The sequence below is a fragment of the Terrapene carolina genome, unplaced genomic scaffold, assembly GCF_002925995.2.
Source record: "Terrapene carolina triunguis isolate 2854851 unplaced genomic scaffold, T_m_triunguis-2.0 Scaffold62, whole genome shotgun sequence".
Taxonomy (NCBI): domain Eukaryota; kingdom Metazoa; phylum Chordata; order Testudines; family Emydidae; genus Terrapene; species Terrapene triunguis.
The window spans coordinates 30,086,220-30,105,712 of record NW_020664413.1 but is presented as its reverse complement, the minus strand read 5'-3'; the positions used below and the strand labels follow the sequence as shown (position 1 = coordinate 30,105,712).

Genomic DNA, 19,493 nt, shown 5'->3' with positions numbered 1-19,493 from the left:
CTGGTGTGAATATACTTCTTTTCAATTGGACTTGGAATATTTTTGCATTTTCCATTATTACTCATGGTTGCTAGGCAGCATTTAAACAGTTTTTTGCATGTAAAAGGAAAAGACTATTGCTTGCTTATAAAAAGATGCACCTAGTTCAGTTTGTTTTCCTCTACATTTGGTTCAGTGTGCATTCACAAATTGTTATTCATCTACTTCGGAAAATATAGTTAATTAGTAAGCAGCCAGGAAGATAAATTTGCACTTATGGCAGAGAGTTTAGGGAAACTGGCACAAACTGCTAGTGTACACTTGGGAAACAGAAGTACACCTCTACCTCGATATAATGCTGTCCTCGGGAGCCAAAAAATCTTACCGCGTTATAGGTGAAACTGTGTTATGTTGAACTTGCTTTGATCCACCGGAGTGCGCAGCCCTGCCCCCCCCCCGGAGCACTGCTTTACCGCGTTTATATCCGAATTCGTGTTTTATTGGGTCGCGTTATATCAAGGTAGCGGTGTAATTGTGTTCTCGATTTAACTTATTTGGTTGAAGTTATATTGTATAAAATGTGTAATTTTTAATAAGTTGTAACAGATCTAAATATTAGTTGGCAACATATATTGTAGATCAACAAAGGATTAATATATACTTGCTTAACTTTACAAAGAGAGCAGTGGCTTTTTGTAAATTTTTTGTTGTTGTCCATAGACTTGTTAGTTACAGAAGACATGAAGTCTATCATCTAATTATTGCTGATCCTCATTAATGAGTCTTTCAGGGATTATCTTTTACAGTGTCAACCATCTGTTGTGGTTTAGAATAATACACTAACTAAACACAATTAAGGTTTTGCCTTAAAAGCAAAACTATGTCTCTAGGAACAGAGCAATATATTCTAGGTTCTAAATCCTGTCAGAAATGTCAATGTTGTACTGCTCCGAGTTAAAAAACAACAACGAATGAAATGCCACATTACATTAATTTTGTTGTTGCTTTTAAAGGGCAATTTTTGTAAGTCAGATTATTGTTTCAATGTTAGTTATTGTTAGTTATTAAAACAGCAATATCTATAAGAATATACATGACATATTGTGCTACATTACCAATACTATGAGAGAATTTGTTTTAGTAAAAATCTTAATAAAAATAGATACGGAAAACAATTCTGTAAGTAGCTTTTCAAACCGTACCGTATTTTATTGAGGCTATCTTCCCCAGTACAGTATATAATGTAAGGTATCATACACTTTGGATAGCTTACCGGTAGTTTTTAAAAAAAGCACTACTTGTACATTTGGTTAGTTTGAGGAAGCAGTATTTTAATGTTGTTTTTATTGCATTCAAGATAAACAGAAAGAGGAACAGTTTTGTAAAGAGAATGAAGAGTATGAAATGTTTTATCAGATAGAAGTAAAAGGGAAACTGTATTAAATCATGATGTAGACATGAATGCTTAGTTTTGTCTTTCCTTTTGCAAGTTAATATTAACATAGTAATGAAAAATTTTAAATACAATTTCCCTTACATACATCTAATACTAATTAGACATCTAAAAATCAAATCTGCTAATATCTTGGCAACACATTTGTTTGACTATAACTTGAATTTATCTAGAGAGTGAGGCAATTGTTTTATCATTTAATAAATATCTGGATACTTTACATATGTGCTCCAATAGTTTATAGAATCTTTCTTTAGCTGTTATTGAACTGATGTGATATTTTTGTAGGTTAAGATTCACGTTATCCTATCTGTAATGTGGGCTTTGTTGGAAGACAGTAGACCTTTTATAAACTTTTTGCCCGGTATAGATATCTGTGTTCTGTATATTTAAATCCATACCAGCGAGCTAGTCCCATGGGGCAGTTCCCAGAGGATATCGTAAAGGATTAAACACTAAAGGCAGTGGGGTAATGTGCGCTAAGAGGGCATGATTTCTAAAACATACTGTGTTGCAGGTATTTGGTTCGTGTAGAACCTGCTGGTGTCCTTTAACAGAGTACTGTTTCAAACAGCACTACATTAAAGCACACCAGCAAGGTCTGCAATGTAGTGCTGTTTAAAACAATACTCTGTTAAAGGACACTATCAGGTTCTACATGAACCAAATAACGTGCAACACATTAGTATGCTTTAGAAATCACGTCCCTTTAGAGTGAATTACCCCACCATGCAGGAAGGAAGAGTGAGCATGATTGGAAATCATATTTAAAGCATCAAATATATATTCTGGATTTGTTCAAAATCAAATGAAAATACTAAATTATTTGCAACATGGAATACTGCGTTTGATTGCAGGTGTGGCAGATGGAAACTTTAAAGGGATATTCAAGTATTTCAAGTCCAGGGTAAAGAACTTGTGGTATATATTTGCAAGTGTTTCCCAAAGATGTTTTACAATGGAGATAAGAACATCCATCCCTAACTTTCTAATTGCAGAAAACCGAACACCCTTGCCTTGCCCCACTCCTGGGGGATTGGGATGTGGGCTCCAGGCAGCACTGTCTTCAGGCGGCTCCTGGGAAGCAGTGACATGGTCCTCTGGCTTCTAGGGGGAGGCGCAGCCAGGGGGCTCTATGCGCTGTCCCCCGCTCGCAGGCGCCGCCTTCGCAGCTTCCATTGGGTGTTGTTCCCAGCCAATGGGAACTGTGAAGCCGGTGCTCGGGGCGGAGCCTACAGGCAGGGGCAGTGCGCGAAGCCTCCTGCTGCCCCTCTGCCTAGGAGTCAGACGTGTCGGCTGCTTCCCCGGAGCCAGGCACGAAACCTGCCAGCCACTGCGCCGCCAACCAGACTTTTAACAGCCCAGTCAGCATTGCTGACTGGAGCCTGCAGGGTACTTTTTCAACCGGGTGTTCCGGTCAAAAACCAGACACTTCTTTCTCAGTTGTGGAGTGTCTCCTTTAGTAACTGTGTAGGAAATGTCTAATTATTAGAAATCCTGAGAAGGTAGATTGAATTTAAAATCTGAGCTCCTTACTTTAATTATGTCATGCCTTGGTGAAATGTCTAAGGTTAGGAGTTATCTGGTATTTTCATCTCCTGCATCATCTAAATCCTGCAGCTGCAGGATTGGGCCCCCAGATTTGGAATAGCTGTCAGATCTACAGTAGACTCGCTCCCAAATATCTGCCAGGGTAGTCCCTTAGTTTTGGGGCTAATCCTGCCCTTCTTATTCAGGCAAAACTCCAATTGAGGATAATGTCATGGGAGTCGACAGGAGTATTGCTTGAGTAAGCGGGCCAAGGGTCCAATCTTGCACTGACTTTGGGAGGTGAAGGATCTGATGTGGCACTGGGATCACCTTATTAGGTTTCTGGAAGTGGTTAATATGGTGAAAATATGGTATTTTCATCTCCTGCATCATGTAAAGTTAGCTTGCTCCTGTCCTGTAGGAAAAGCTTTTGTAGCCTATGTAGCCAAGAGGTAATTGAGAATTTTGGCACTACATTGAGCTATCTGATAGCATGTTTCTATATTTGCAGATTCAATGTTGTCTGATCTCCTGAGGGAGCAAAGTTTCTGTGTAATAAATTAAGTTGTAAAGAATAAAACCAATAAGCTGGTTCAGTGGTTGTCTGTGTGGGGCTGCTGTTTTGAGTTTCTATAAAATGAAACTAGTTCCTGCTATATTAAATTAGTTTTCCAGTTACAGAATTTCCATTTGGGAAGGTTAATGTCTTGTTTTGTTTTCTATCAGCTAACCATGGATCCATAAATTCTGTTTCCATGCCCTATAAAATTGCTATATATTCTGTGTAATTCCTTTTTGTTCTTTATAGGTAGAACTATTGGGATGACTTGTAGGGGGTACAACATTCAGGGAAGGCAGTAAGGAAGGTCACTCTTATATCAGGTTGACTCAGTAAAAAATAGGTAATAGTTACTGATATCATCTTGGTTTTGAAGGTCTTGGTTTAATTTGTATACAAGAGGTTACAGATTTATCATTATTAGTGTAGTTTTCCCCCCTAGGGATCTGAAGTATTTTTGCTAGCTATTTTACACCTGTAACGCTTCCCTTCAAATTTATCAGCATGATAGTTCTCAGGAGATGAACTTGGTTTTTACTAGGTTCCTGCCCTGTTCACTTTGAACCATTGGGGGTATTGACCATTATAGTTTGTTCATTAAAGTTTCCTTTTTAGAAGCTATCAGGTGTGCCTAAAGGTGTACGAAATTCAGACTTTAATGGTGGACTCTTCTTAAGAAGTGATTGCAAAGATAAAATAGTGCTGTACCCCCATCTAGAGTTTCTGCCTAAGGTGATATCAAAGTTTCAAATAAATCAAATCCTGTTGTTTCAGTGTTTTCCTCAATGCCTGATAGCACGCATGAGGAGCCTAGATAGCCTAAATTATCTGCCAGTGGACCCTTGTATTACTTACAAAGGACCGAACTCTTTTTGAGATCATCCCATTTGTTTGTATCCTTGAGAGAAACTCTAAACATTGAACTCTCTTTGCCTAGAGATTATCCAGATGGCTTTTTAAGCAGTGAAGAGTTTTAACAACAGAAAGACTTTGGGGAGGTTTTCAAAGCCAACTACAGGGTTTAGCCCAAGGATCAGCAACTTTTGGCACAGAGCCTGCCAGGGTAAGCCACCTGGCAGGCCGGGCCGCTTTGTTTACCTGCCGCGTCCGCAGGTTCGGCCGATCGCAGCTCCCATTGGCTGCGGTTCGCCGCTCCAGGCCAATGGGGGCTGCAGGAAGCAGTGCGGGCTGAGGGATGTGTTGGCCGCTGCTTCCCGCAGCCCCCATTGGCCTGGAGCAGCGAACTGCGGCCAGTGGGAGTTGCGATCGGCCAAACCTGCAGACGCGGCAGGTAAACAAACCAGCCCGGCCCGCCAGGGGGCTTACCCTGCCAGGCCGCGTGCCAAAGGTTGCCGATCCCTGATTTAGCCACACTACTTTCACTGAAATTAATAAGGTTGTAAGGCTGCAACTTGTATTCAGAGGCAATTTCATGAAGGAGAAATGTGGATCACTTACCTGGTACTAATATGTTCCAAGTACATTGTATATATAGACCCATGTTGATCCTCTCTTTTCCCTTGCTTCTTTGGAGTATTCTGTTTACAAGAAACAGGAACTGAGCAGGGTCAGAGAAGGATGGCTTTTTTTATAACTCTGGGACATCACATTAATAAGGCAGTGTATATGAGCCCACTAATGATGAAACTGCCTTAAGGACTGCTGATTGAGTTGCATAGCACATAACTCTTATAGAGACCCATATTTGGAGAATTCTGGTTACACACAAGTCCATCTTCCTTTCCCTTTGGATTAAGCAGATTTTGCCTCTTTGTGTGTATTTAAGCCATTAGGAACTCAAGCAGGCTTCTTTAGCACTCGTCTGAACATTATGCACTGGTGCACACGTGAGCTTGTTAATATAGCATTTACTTATGAATGCCGGGCTGCAAGTGTTGTGCTTTATTTTTTTATGAAAAACCGCACTGAATCATTTATCTTTATTCAAAAAAGTCAAGAAAGAATAAAAAGAATTCTATGGACTTTGAAGAAGTATAATCTAGTCTTGGACACAGCTATACTTATAGTTGAACTTCAATTATTTACACTGACAGTTTATGATTAAACAATGTGTTAAATATAGTTAGCATTTAATTAAACCCAACTAGTCTAAGATCCATACTTCTGGGCCAAATCCTGCAAAATATTATGCAAGACTTACTGTCTGTGTATTGCCTGGGTCCTGTGTATTCCCTGTAGCATAGTTTCCAGCAGTGAACACTCCACAGCTGGTCGTAGGTCACTTACTCACCTGTTTGTTTTCTCCTTAATCCTTACCGTCTACTGCCCGAATAGCACAAAAACTTGTGTGTTTGTGGAGGAGGGGGAGTGAGTCGAGGTCCAAGTGGAGGTGCTCTGTATGCTGGCCTTCCAAATAGTCATTTGGGAATTCATCAGTTACTCTACCACCAGATCGGGAGTAACTGTACTTTTACAGTTAAGAAATTATTGTTGTTTGGAACTGACAATGTGTCTGCCCTGTACAATATGCACAGTAAAGGAAATCCTTGTTCTAAAAAGCTTAAAGGTGAGAGTGTGTGTCTGAGCTGTTGTTGAGGTCAGAATGCTTGTACTCAGAGACCTGGGATCCCCATCCAGTTGGCAGCCCAGTCCAGGGCTGGTTGAACCAGGCTACCAACTCTGAGGCTGGAGGGGTTTCCATGATGATGGGGTTGTTGCACAAAGGGATAGGTCTAACTGTTTTTAAAACTAAAATGTATCAACATTCTTAATGCAGATTTACAGGAGACCCCAGAACTATTGGAATGGACTCTGGGGTCTCCCTGTAGTTGTAATAATAGATCAACATCATGGGGTTTGGGAACACTGTGATCCCCACTTCAACTCTATCCTGAATCTCCTGCAGACTTGACAGACTGGCTCAAGTGGCCATTTGGTGCAGTTTTCCATGTGTTTGTCATTCTGTTCATTCTTTCATTTGTCTGAATGTAACTGTTATAAATATATTTGAGAAATTAATTTTCCAGCAGGTTTCAATATTTTGTTGGTATTAATTATTTTTGATAATACATTTTATTTATTTTCATCCCTACACTAATAAAAAAAGGGGCCCTTACCCTTTGCTCTAGACTCTCCACAACACATTTAAAATGCTGTATATAATATATAAACATATAAAAACTCAGCACAAGAAACATTTTAAGATCTTTACAATTAGTTTCCACCAGAACTCTCACAATCTCTCACCTCTTGGGAGAACAGATGGTCCTCGCAGCATGCCCTGGACATTGTTTCAAATCAAGTAGGGAGCAAGTTCCAAAGCTTAGGGGCTGTCCTAGAGAACACACTGCTGGCTGACTCAACGCTCTCTCACTGAATTGGGGTGTTTCTGCTGATTGCAAATGTGACAGTCATCATCTTAGCACATGTGCAGCGTGCCTTAGGTGGCATGTGACCAGGATTCATCACTGAATTTTGTCCACTGGTTGGATTATTAGCTTCCTTGGCATGGGCTGGGTACTGACAGGGAGTGCGACGTGAATGCTGAGCCATGCCCCCGGTATGGCACAGGAAAAGGAGCTATCCTTTGGATAAGTAGGTGCTAGACCATTTAGTGCACATATATAGTGCATTCCACCTGCTCTAGCTAGCAGGGAAGATGCTGGATAAGGATCTTATGTGAAAAGGAAATAACTAGCTTATTTAAAGCAGCTACAATTCTCATTTTATTAAACTGTTTTCTTTAATATTAAACATTTTACAATGTACAAATTATATTCACTTCAATTACTTTTTCTTAAAATGTACTGGGAACAGCTAATGCCTGTGCAGTTACAAATACAGAAGAAAGTCATTAAATAAAATAAGACCCAGAAAAAGCAGAATTTAAATAAATCACTCTCATTGCATAACAGAATTATCTAAAAACTTTGCACTGTCCTTTTAATCTTTGCAGAAGATAATTTCCTGGGGTTTTTTTTTTTGTTAAACTTTTTGATGGATTATAAATTTGTTCTTTTAATATATTCCTTCGCTAACTGTCTTTAAACATCTTAGGTTTAATTCCATGTATATTTGTATTTTGGTGGGTGGTTTCCCTACAATTCGCCTGCCATTCATTTCCTTAATGGGTAGAAAAATATTTGTTCTCTTTCTTATGTTCTGTTTCTTACAGATATGGAGTCAGGAGAGCGACTAACATCATCATCAGCCTCCTCTACTACAGCTACTTCCTCTCCTGCATCTTCTACACCTTCTGTAGCATCAGCAGTTTCAAAAGCTGGCCTTTCCACTGGAGCTGCATCACTTAGCTCCACAATCAACACATGCGGTAAATATTCTTAATTAATTATATTTTATTAATTTGCAGTATGATTTGCATGTATGTAGCATATTTTAGACAATTTCAGAATGCTGCATGTATTACAGGATTAGGCATAATAAGGTAAAACTAGTACATCAAATGAAAATCTTTAAGACAGATACAGAGTAAACTGCATATCAGGCTGAAGTTGTTTCTGTTTTAGTTATACAATAGAAGCCATTACCTCCAAAAGATTGAAAATGATGTTTTGCTAACTCTAAGACTGTTTAATTTATAAAGCAACCTCACTAGTATCGCAGAAAAGATCAACATGAAAAATCAGTGCAGCCGATCCCAAGTGTACACATATTGTACATACGGATAGAATGTTTAGGGATAGACCTGATAAAACTAAAGTTGAGATTCCTGAATGTATGTCTCTTAGTCAGAGTTAAGCCCAGTCACTACCCTAATTCTGTGTCCTCTGATGAGGTTTGTAGGAGAAGGGCTTTCTCTTATGGACCTCCTGGTCAAATTTTTGGATTTCCAAACATCACAGTCTGAAATTACTGTATTCTGGCCATCCAAACTCAGCTGGGAAAGCCATATGAGGGAGTTCTCAACTGGACATATTAATTACTATAGGAGTGCAAGTCTCGTTTTTATCTGTATCTCTGGAACAACAACTCATGAATAAACCAACATTTCAGGATCTCCTTACTCAGGGAAGATCTAGAATATGAAGATGTCAGTCAGCTGTATAATAGAAACTTGCAATGCTTTCTCCCTTCTTTCTAGGGAAAAGTTCATGTAAATATACTGTCTGTTAGCTTTATTAATGTTGAAGGTCCTAATAAAGCACAGCAAATGAAAAGGTCGGTAGATAGGACCTTACATTGCAAGTAGCTCACCATAGTCCAAAGCAAATGTAGTTCCTTCTAGTGGAATTGGCTGAAACCTATTCCATCAAACTGAAGAACTCTCCTGCCCTGATCACTTAAAACCAGTGTGTTCTTTCTGTCCCAGCCTAGTACCACTCACTTTCAGCTTTGCAAGGAGAATATAAAAAGTAAAGTAGTCTGCTGTGTCTGAGGCAGTATCTCAACAATATTTCTTTGTAATTGCTCGAAAAGAAGCCACTAGAGGAGCTTCTCACTTTAAATGGACCAGCTAAGCTGATGAGGGTCTCTTCTTTTTCCACACTTTTCCAAAAAATCCAGATGTGTGTGTCCATCCTCACTGGCCTCCGCCACTTGCAATTGTAAGGTTTTGGTTATACGGTGGTTTCCTAACATACAGTAGGAGTTAATTTACATATGACTAAAATCTCTTAGGTCACATTGAGGATTTATCACAGTTTTCTTCTCTCTTTGCCCTATTTATGTTGTCTGTGTGTGTCTCCTGTAGTATAGTATATTTTTAGAAGTATTTTGGTAATTTGCACACAATTTAATAAGTACAATAAAGATCTTTTTAAAGAGAGAATAAAGTTGGTAGTTCTTATGTTTAGGATAGTAAAATATCTAAGTTTATTTTGTCTTCATTAGAAAATTCAATAGTCCTTTGCATATCTTTTGAGCCAGCATGTAAACGTTTCACTAGCTTTTCCTTTGATTGTTGACTTTATTCTTTATACGAGACCATTGTTTCCTTTTTGTCCGAGAGCAGGGTGGATTGATTTAAATCAAAGCAATTTAAATCAGCAATTTTGATTATGATTCAAATCAGCAAGCAGGAAACTTTGATTTAAATAATCTATTTTAATAATGTTTTGCATTTGTACATTTTAGTTATTTGCCTGAAGAAAGGTTCTTTGAGTGATTGCAAATGTCCATTCTACGTCAGGGTGTGTGTGTGTGTGTGTGTGTGTGTGTACTCAGTGCACTGAAGTTGGAGATGTCTTCTCATAGCAGTACCCATCAGGGCAATGTGTTTGCCCTCCTCACACTCATACTGGTAAAGGAGCTACCCTGACTCTCCCTCAGGTCCTTTTCACTGCCTGTGGCCAGAATTCTATGCTTATCTATACAATCTCTATCTCTCTCCTCTAGAGAAAGTTTATTAAACTTTGTAAACAGTTAGTAGTTAGTTTAGTTTTATTGTGGTACTCATTAATTTAGTTTAGTTTTCTGGAAGCTGGGGTGGAGTGTGTTTTGACTGAAGAGCATCAGACTTTTTTCTCTGCATGGACACTTGGTATCAGGGCATGCCTAGGTCTCTGGCCTCAAAAACCCTACGATAGCTGTAAGAAGTCCATGCTAGTTGTTAACCCTTACTCTCGGTGCCTAAGTGTGTACTTGAGGGTCATGTTAAGAATGGATGCCTTTTTTGCAGGGGGCTTAAGCCTCGGACTAAGAAAGATAGGGAGGTGAGGCTTTGTATCATTCTAATGTAAGCTGCCTTGTGTCCTCTTTCAGAACCAAGTTGCTTGGTACATGCACTGAGAGGCTCCATTCCATCTGGGAGCACTCCTCTGGACATTGCAGTGTCTCCTCATCAGAGATTTTCAGAAGGGAGAAAAAGCCATTTCCCTCTTCCCTGGTACTGTGTAAGGAGATGAAGATGGATGACTTATGTGCCTCTAGAGCTAGAAGGCCACTTTCTTCTAGGAGATCTAAGGGCTTGTCTGCTCAGTGCCACGGTCCAGACTAGGCGTGTGTGATTTGTAGAGTGCTCTAGCTGTGTAGACCCTACTGGCACAAACTAAAAGGTACCTAGTTTACATTAACCCTGTTTAAAAGGGGACCGCATTAATGGGAACTAGGTACTTTTGAGTTTGCTCCAGCAGGGTCTACACAGGGCAGTTCGAGTGCAATGCATTCGAACACTGTACAGATCACATCCCAAAAGTCTGGACTGTAGTACCATATAGACAAGCCCAAGGTTTCTGGTGGGACCCTCAAGCAGGAGTGTGGATACCAGAGGTAGAGCACCAGCTCTGGCTAGGCGCTCCCCAGTATTTCATGCTTCCTTGACCCATCAGGCAGAGGTGATGACTTCAGCTCCAACCTGAGGACCATTGAGATCGATTCTATTGGCTACACTTTCTACTTTATCTATGCAGCAGACATCTGCTTATACTGGTCTCTTGGTACTGACAATGCGAGAGGCAGATGCAGCGGCTAAAGACTTGCTCTGCCTCTTGGTACTGGATTCTCCGATTGTGTTGGATGTAGTTATTGGCACCATCTACTTCACAAGCTCTAGTACCTACTTCATCAGCAGTGGTGTTCCACTCCACTTCAGTTTTGGTGCAACAGACCTCGGTACCGACGGCAAGCAAGACTTCTACAGAGTTGCGGCCTAGCTATCTGGTATCCTCTTAGGGTAAACCAAGCATGCTTTCCCTGGTACTAACCAGGTCGGGTCGGATCCCAATTGCCTGCACTGCATGGTACTGCATCACCATGGCTGTCGGGTTACTTTGCTCTTCTTTGGAGTCAGAGGTGAGATCATACGTATCCTGATGTCGTTTTCAGAGGCCCCATGTTACTCTCCAAGAGCTCATGGGGCTTCAGCTACATTTCTGGGTCATGTATCTGTAGGGGACATTTGCAAAGCAGTAACCTGGTTGTTGGTGCCTAACTTCACAAATTTTTCACTGTATATCAACAGTCAAGAGATGATGCCAAATTTGGACGAGCAGTATTAGTCTCTGTTAAAGTAGATTCTGAACCTCACCTCCTGGCTGAACAACTTGTGAATCACCTGGAGTGGAATGGACATGTGGAATCACTCAAAGAAGGAAAAATGGTTACTAACAAATTGTGTAATTGTTGTTCTTCAAGATGTGTTGTATGTGTCCATTCCATGTCCCACCTTCTTTCCCTTTGTATCACCGTCTAACTTACTAATTAATATCCAGTACGAAGGAACTGATGGAGGTTTGGGGCGGCTCTGATCCCTTTATACCATTGGTTAGCAGCATGAGCGTGCACAGAGCGCATATGCCACCCCAATGGGTATTGGGAAAAACAATTCTGGTTTCTGTGCACGCTTGCACTGGAAGTGGAATGGACATGTGCATCGTGTCTCAAAGAAAAACAGTTACAAAACAGGTTAGTAACTGTTTTTTTTACTTCACATTGGTTGGTAACCATTAAAACATGTTGATTTGCAACTAAATTTAGCGTAAATTGGTGTTTCTTTTTGCTAACAAAGACACACTATCTATTTACATTTATTTAAGTGATTATGTAGTTTAGTTATTCAGATTCTTGATTTTTTATTTTTTTTGTATAGGAAGAGTTGAATAATGCAGTTCGTATTTACTAGATAATTTTTATTTGTGATTTGTGTCAAACTCTATTTGAATGGAAATTCAAATAAATTAAAAATATGCGAAAACTTAATTTAATTTTTCTATTAAGTAAAACTACCTTTAATGTGCTGGATAAATTAAAAAAAAGTTTATCAAAATATGTTTTGCATTTAAAACTGATTTTATTGAACAGAGGAAATATAATCTATTGTTAGGGAATTGAACGGATTGTTTCTGGCCACTGTCTCCTTCAAGATTTTAGAACTAGTAGAGCAAATTGTCTCTCCCTGGTTTTTGTTCATAAATTGGGAGAGGAAAACAAGCTTTCCTGTCTTTTCAGCTCCCAACTGGTTACTCAACTTTGAATGAACAAACTTTGAATGAACTAATCATTGAACTGATATAGTTGAATAAACTGAAATGAAGAAAATATTCTCTCTGCATCAGCAGAAGAGGCTACTGCTGTCAAAAGCTGGTTTAGCACTTTGGTTCAAGGTGCTTTGGCAATAACTTTCACCAGTTCAGTGGGTTGACTTCCTTTAAAATCTGGCAACAAACGTGTACTGCTTAATAATATTTTTATATCTAATTTAAATGATTTTAATAGATTATAAGATGCTTTGGCCTTAACACAGGTTGTCAATTTCAAATGTAATTTTAATTGGGTTTATAAACTTGTTATTTTTTAAATAAAATCTGATTTAAATTAAAAAAAATCTTTTTTTTTTTTTTTTTTTAAATCATCAATTTTTATCCTCCTGTCACACAGATCATGGTAGTGGAGAGGGTCAGAAACTCCAGTATACCATGAATAGTTCATTCTGTTTGGTTTGAGTGCAGACTTTTTGTTTACCCCCTATTCATAAAAGTGTATTTTTTCCTACAGGAATGTTGTAGTCTTACAAACAGGCTGGAATCTGATTTGCTGTAACCTTCTTCTCCCCCATAAACTTTATAGGTGATTCATCCTTCAGTCTAATTGGCATAACATAGTACAGTTTACATTTGGAAGGGTTCCTCAAGTTATTACTTGAGTTGCCGTGTCCTAGAGAAATTTTCCGAAAAATATTTAGCTCTGTTTCTAAACTGCAGCCAAAGCAACAAAGCTCGTACTTATTTTATTCATTATTTTATTTTTTTGCCACAATCATAGTTTCATTAAATCACTCCTACATTAAATTTGCAAGATATTCTAAGTGGAGAAGATGGAATAAAATATTCACCTTTGTTTCAGTTTCCAACCTCAGATCTCATTCATACATGTAACTTCTTAAAAAGCACCAATGATTGTGAGTTCATCAGTTCCATTGTGTTAATTATAATATTACATCTTTTACCAATATAGTTCTCCCAGGTCTAATAAAATTGCTCAGGTTTCTTCAGCATAAGCAATTATTGTTTTCAAGGGCATGAAGTCAAAAACACTTTAATCTGTGCATACAATTAGAGAGGCACAATTAGGGAGGTTCACATTTCCTCCAGTTCGGTATAATTATTTCCTTTGCAGTAGTCAATAGTCTGGTAAGTAGTCTGTGTAATAAACTTCAGTACCTGTATCATACAAATCCCTAAGATATATATTGAACCAAGACTGGAATTCTATATGCAATGCTAAAAAGATTATATTACAAATAAGTTATTTTCGGGTCCTCCCAGTTCAAATGGAAAAAGTAAGTTTGAGAAAATATAGAGAAAAATACAACAGTCCTATGTATGCAATTTAGGTGGAGCACAATAATAGTGATGCAAAAGTTTATGGTGTTTGTTTTATTTGCTACTATGTTTTTAATCACTGAATATGAAAAAAAGCAACGGAGTAGATTGATGCCTTTTTATCTCATCGTCCATTGGTGAAAAATAATAAAGAACACTGTAAAGGAAAATAAATTTTTGCACCCTGGTGAGATGTCAGCACTTTTGCAAGTGCTTACTTAAATGAATAAACCTTTCTGTAATTCAGTGGTTATACTTTTGCAAATGTTGCAGGACTGGGTCCAAAGCAAAGCTAATGAAAGATGAGCAATTCCCTTACTATTTTGGTGATATCAGTAGTAAAGAAACTTCAGAAAAATCCTGGTTAAACAGTCTGACCTCTTTGAGGAGTTAAATAAAGGAGGTTCATTAACTTTTTATAAAACATCAATGTAAATAATTCTTTATTAAACCAAGAGCTTCTGCCACAGTCAGATTCATTAATCTTCTTGGAGTTCAGGATTTCTCCCAAATTGAATCATGGGAAAGTGAACATAGATTCCCAAACTAAGAGGATAGCTTTAATTAAAGAGTTAGATGATTTCCAATTTAAATAGCTAAAATTATAGCAACAAAGAATTTGTGAAGTTAAGTGCCAACTATTTTCATGTCCCTCCATCTCAATCCCAAATTATCCTTTAACAGCTCCAGTGAATGTTGAGTAAGAGCAGATTTAATAAATAAAATGTAAACTGTATAACTCCATTGCCTTTGACTTCAGTGCTTTTGTCAAACTCATTTTTTCCAAACATTTGGGCCTCAGCCTGCAGTCCTTTTCACAGACTCCCATGAATTTATTAATAGTTCTATATGCTGAGTGACTACAGGATCTACATTTTGTGCGAAACACCACTCTTTAGGTGTTTTAAAAACATTGAAAAGCCTTTTTTCCCATTAAATGTGAATTTTGAGAGAGATGGGTAGAGTTTGTGGGTGGGTGGAGTTTATGGTAGTAATCCCATAAAAGCACAGCTGTGATTTAGAGGCCCTGAATGTTTCTTCCACCTGTGACACTGACAAGACTTGATACTTTACTCTCCTCTAGCATTATGCACAATATTTAATATAGTACATCCAAAAAATGCATTAAAAATGTTAACATTGCAAAGTTAGGTGTTCAGAAGTTAGGAAATGCCAGAATTAAGGTTGCTTGTGCAATCTTAATTTAGCCTGTTTGTGCATATGCTGTATGATAGTCTTCAGTTACATGATCACATACTATTTTTTCCCCACAGGGCCCCTACCTCATTCAGGCTTCAATCTTGTCTTTTAAACTGTAAATTTTTTGGAACAGGACTGTCTTCAAATCTATGTGCCTACAGTGCCAGTAGAGCATGCTTCACAAATATACATAATTAGTAATCATAATAAACATGTTACATATACTATGTTCATGACAGGTTCTAACTTTTAAAGGTCATTTTTGAGTAACATGAAAGCAAACATAGCAAAAAATCAGTCATATAACTTAAAAATATTTTACTTACATTCTTCAGACTTTAAAAAAAGTCTGTAGGCTAAGATTAAACACGCAAAGTATAAAAATTACTGCATGGGTTTGAGTGTATTTTGGAAATGTGTAATTTTAGTCTGATGTATATAGATATGTCTTCGATAAAATCTATATTTAAAGAAAATAAACACCAGGATTTTCAGGACCCTATAGGTAGGTTCCTAAATCCATATTCATATTCCTAAATAAGAAGTCTTTTTTTTTTTTTTTCATAAGTGTTGAGCACTCAGCAGTTCCCATGGACCTTATTGGGAACGGCTGTATACTCAGCACTCTTAAAAATCTGGCCACTTAGCCTACAGTGTTATATACGCTTATGAATGTGCTTAACTTTATTCACGAGGAGTTCCATTGGCTACCTATTGCACTTGAAGTTAAGCATGTGCATAAGGATTTAGGCCTTAATTATCTGCTGAAACATGATAGCCTTTCCACTAACTTCACTGGGTATAGGATCTGGCTGTAGGAGCTTAACTTTAGGCACTCAATTTTGAAAATCTTGTCTGAGAATTTAAGCCAAAAATTTAAGCCTCCCCCCCCCCCCCCCCGCATTATAGGTGGTAGTTAAAAATTGAGATTTAGAAATGGAATTTATCTTTGTAACTTAATCATTGTCTTACTTCTGTGATTCCATAATGAGAGTGTGTGTGAAAATGTAAATTTTGATTCTTAACTATAATAATATGCAAATTTTAAATAAATAAATTAATGGAGATATCCTATCTCCTAGAACTAGAAGGGACCTTGAAAGGTCATTGAGTCCAGCCCCCTGCCTTCACTAGAAGGACCAAGTACTGATTTTGCCCCAGATCCCTAAGTGGCCCCCTCAAGGATTGAACTCTCAACCCTGGGTTTAGCAGGCCAATGCTCAAACCACTGAGCTATCCCTCCCCCCATACATATTTGTATGTAAATATTTTGTGTTTAAATATTTTAATACTTTAGCCAGTTTTTTGAGCTGCATTTTAAGGCTCAGTTTAATTTACAGACATTTTAGATGCAGTTCACTTTGTTTGTTTCACTCAATTTTTACAAATGTTAATTAAAGTATGTGACCTTTACTTGGGAATACAACCTTTTCTGTTGATTAGCCACAGTTTTCAGCTTGTTACATTGCAGGCACAATCACCAATGCTGTGAAATTATGCATACAGTTTGAAAAAGCTAGAGCCTAATGTTGGAAGACATGTTGCAACAAGCTTTTATAGCAGTGTAAAGATTAAAGAACTTTGAAAAACAGAGAAAATAACATACATGCATTTCTGTCACAGTAAGTGGTCTCCTGGATTCTCCATAAGATAGAATGTCTTGGCATCACTAGTATTTTAAATTTTGTTTCCAAAAATGTCTAGCTAATCATTTTTGTACTTCTACTGATAGATGAATGATTTTGTTCACTGATGCTTTATATTTAAGGCATTAGTTAAGTATTTATCCCTTTTTAATTCTTTTGAAAAGCATTGTTCTATTTCAGCATGAAGTTCATTAATATTAATAAAGGCATTTGCAGTTATCATTCCTTGTTACTAAGACACCAGCGTTGTAGAAACGGATGCTGGCCTTTGGGGTAATGCTTTCAATCATTTATCTGTGTACTGGCTAGTAGAATTTCAAAAGCTCTGCTCAAAAATATTCAACCTATTAAAATGTAAGTCAAGAGTCTTAGGCAATGCAGTTTTGTATTAAATTTCATTATGCATAACTTGCATACAGTAAGCAAGCAACTTAAATAGGGACAAAAACTAAAATAAAAAAAATAAAAGTATTCATCTACAGTCAGAATATTAATGTATCTTAGAAAAGAAAGATAATCATTATTTTGGAAGGAAAATGTTGTTATAATCCAGTTTGTTGTAAGAGGACTTTGCTTTGAGGACAAATGGAAGGACGGTTCCAATATGAACATATTTTTAAAATATATATTTAAAAATTGATAGCTTCTGTTTTCTAGGCACATTAAAGAATGGCTCAGTTACCACATAGTAATTTTTTTTTCAAAAGGCCCTATTTGAAACTCTCACATGTTTTGCCTTTGTTTATGTTAAGTGCGTTATATTATAAAAATATTCTTCTTTGAGTGCTTGCTCATGTCAGTTCTATGTTAGGTGTGTGCATGCCCACGTGCACGGCTGCCAGAGATTTTTCTCTTAGTGATATCCGGAGTCCTGTTCCCGCAGAGCTCATGCTCCGGTATATGAGGCGTCGCCGGCCCTGTGCCCTCTCAGTTCCTTCTTACCGCCCGTAACGGTCGATGGAATACCTTTCTCCCTTTGTAATTTGCAGTGTTCTTAGTGGTTTCCCTTTCATAGTTTTTGTATATAGTTGTATATAGTTATCTTAAGTAGAGTTAGTTAAATAAGTAGTCAAGTTAGAATAGTCAGTGGTCCCCTTAGGGATTTTGTCCCTGGGACAGGGCCTGACCCGGTCCCCGGGATTCAAACTGTGTGCTGTTTGTCACAAACCCATGCTGGTCAGTGAACCTCACACAAGCTGTCTGAAATGTCTGGGGGAATCACACAGTTAAGAGAAGTGCAAAATTTGTAAGGGCTTTATGGTACTCAAAAAGACAGAGATGCTTGTCTCAAAGCCCCTCTGATGGAGGCAGCACTTAGACCAGCCTCGGAACCGTCCTGCTCCAACTTGGCGCCGTGTACCTTAGCCTTGGAATGGAGCGCCCAACCGGCATCGGGTTCACCTCGGCACCATTCACCGTCACTGGTGCTGTGGAAGCACCACGGAAAGCAGCGTGCCGAATGTGGGTGCTCCCCAGCCTCAAAGAAGGATGGGAAAGGGATGGCAGGCAAATCTCCCTTTTTGAGGACTGCAAGGTGCAACCTCTCTGCCCAGGGCTCTGAGCCCACTATGGGAACCGCCCCGACTTGAGGGAGCGTCAGGGGTTCATGCACCTTATGGTACCCTTGATGTCGGAAACCTTTCAAGTAGCCACGGACCTGAAGGCCCTACTGGTGCTGCCTAAACCATGGGACCTTCCTCCATCGGTGGAGTCAGTGAAGGCCTCCCCTCCCAAAGAAAAGCCACCCAAGGGCCCCCAGTGTTTGCTTGGTTGCCACCATTCACTGGAGTCCCAACACCAATCCACAGCTCCTTGACCCTGTCTCCGGCACCGTGTCAACAGTTTCTGACCCGTGTTCATGGTCCTCGGCCCCATGTTTCTAGTCCTCGGCCCCGAGAAGTGGACCACTGACCTTCCGGTGTTGGTCACAATCTCCCTGGTACCGGCTGCCCTCCTCCCAGCACTGGTCACCATTGCTGCACTGCCGTTCTCCAACACCTCGGTCTCCGTCTCCACAACTTTCACCACCAACTCCACATTAGTCTCTGATGCAGCATCGATCTCCGGATCCCTGCCACCAGTCACCTTCCCCTTGTCACCGTTCAGCCCTGCACCATAGCTGGCAGTAAGAGGCACCATCAGCGTGACTGGGGTCCCCAAGAGAGGAGTCGTCCTTGGAGTAGGAAGGGGATTTAGGTTCCCATTTCTGAAGGCACCAGTCAGCCCATGCAGTGGATTGCAGTAATAGCCCTGCAGTGGGTATCTGGCCACAAGGTCAATAGCCACTACATTGGCCATACTGGTTCCCTGGGGGCTCTGTATGATGCTGGGACCAGACTCCAAGTGGTCATTCACAGTTGCATCATGAAAGTGGACTGCAGTGCCTCCTGCTTCAGTACAGAAACCAGATTCAGGTTCCAATGCAGTTACTGAGGTACAGGCTTCGGCTCAGGAGGAAGCCTCCCCAGTGGAAGAAGGGGCCCCAGCACCCTGACCGGTGTTGCCATCATCCTAGTTATCCCTGGATGAGGTAGTCGCTGGGCTTGCCCACCCGCTTGCACCAGATGACTTTAGGGTCCACCAGGACCTTTTGAAGAGGGTGGCCTCAAACTTGGGGCTAGAGGTGGAGGAACTCACTAAGCTCTCGGACAGCCTCTTTGACATTCTGACAGCTGCGGGACCATCTAGGGTGGCGCTTCCAGTACACGAAGGAGTGCTGAAAGTAAAGGCCCTTTGTCAGATCCCGCCCTCTCTGCCCCCAACATCAAAAAGGGCAGAAAAGAAATATGATGTCCCTGCCAAGGGCTACAAGTACTTGTATTCCTCCCCCCGCCCCCCGGTCTCTCTTGTGGTGACTGCTACCAATGAGCGAGATAGGCAGGACCAGG

The 19,493-nt window shown here is 39.6% G+C and overlaps 1 protein-coding gene across 11 annotated transcripts in view; it reads left to right on the top strand.

Annotated features, from left to right (window-relative positions):
- The window catches only part of BAZ2B (bromodomain adjacent to zinc finger domain 2B), a 279,323-nt gene that overhangs the window by 115,804 nt on the left and 144,026 nt on the right, over nucleotides 1–19,493 (top strand). For all 11 annotated transcript variants that reach the window (XM_029910477.1, XM_024219234.2, XM_024219214.2 and 8 more), the window contains one exon: nucleotides 7,657–7,812. In XM_029910477.1, the coding sequence (XP_029766337.1) occupies nucleotides 7,659–7,812 (154 nt within the window). In that variant the 5' untranslated portion in view covers nucleotides 7,657–7,658. The remainder of the gene's footprint in view (nucleotides 1–7,656; nucleotides 7,813–19,493) is intronic.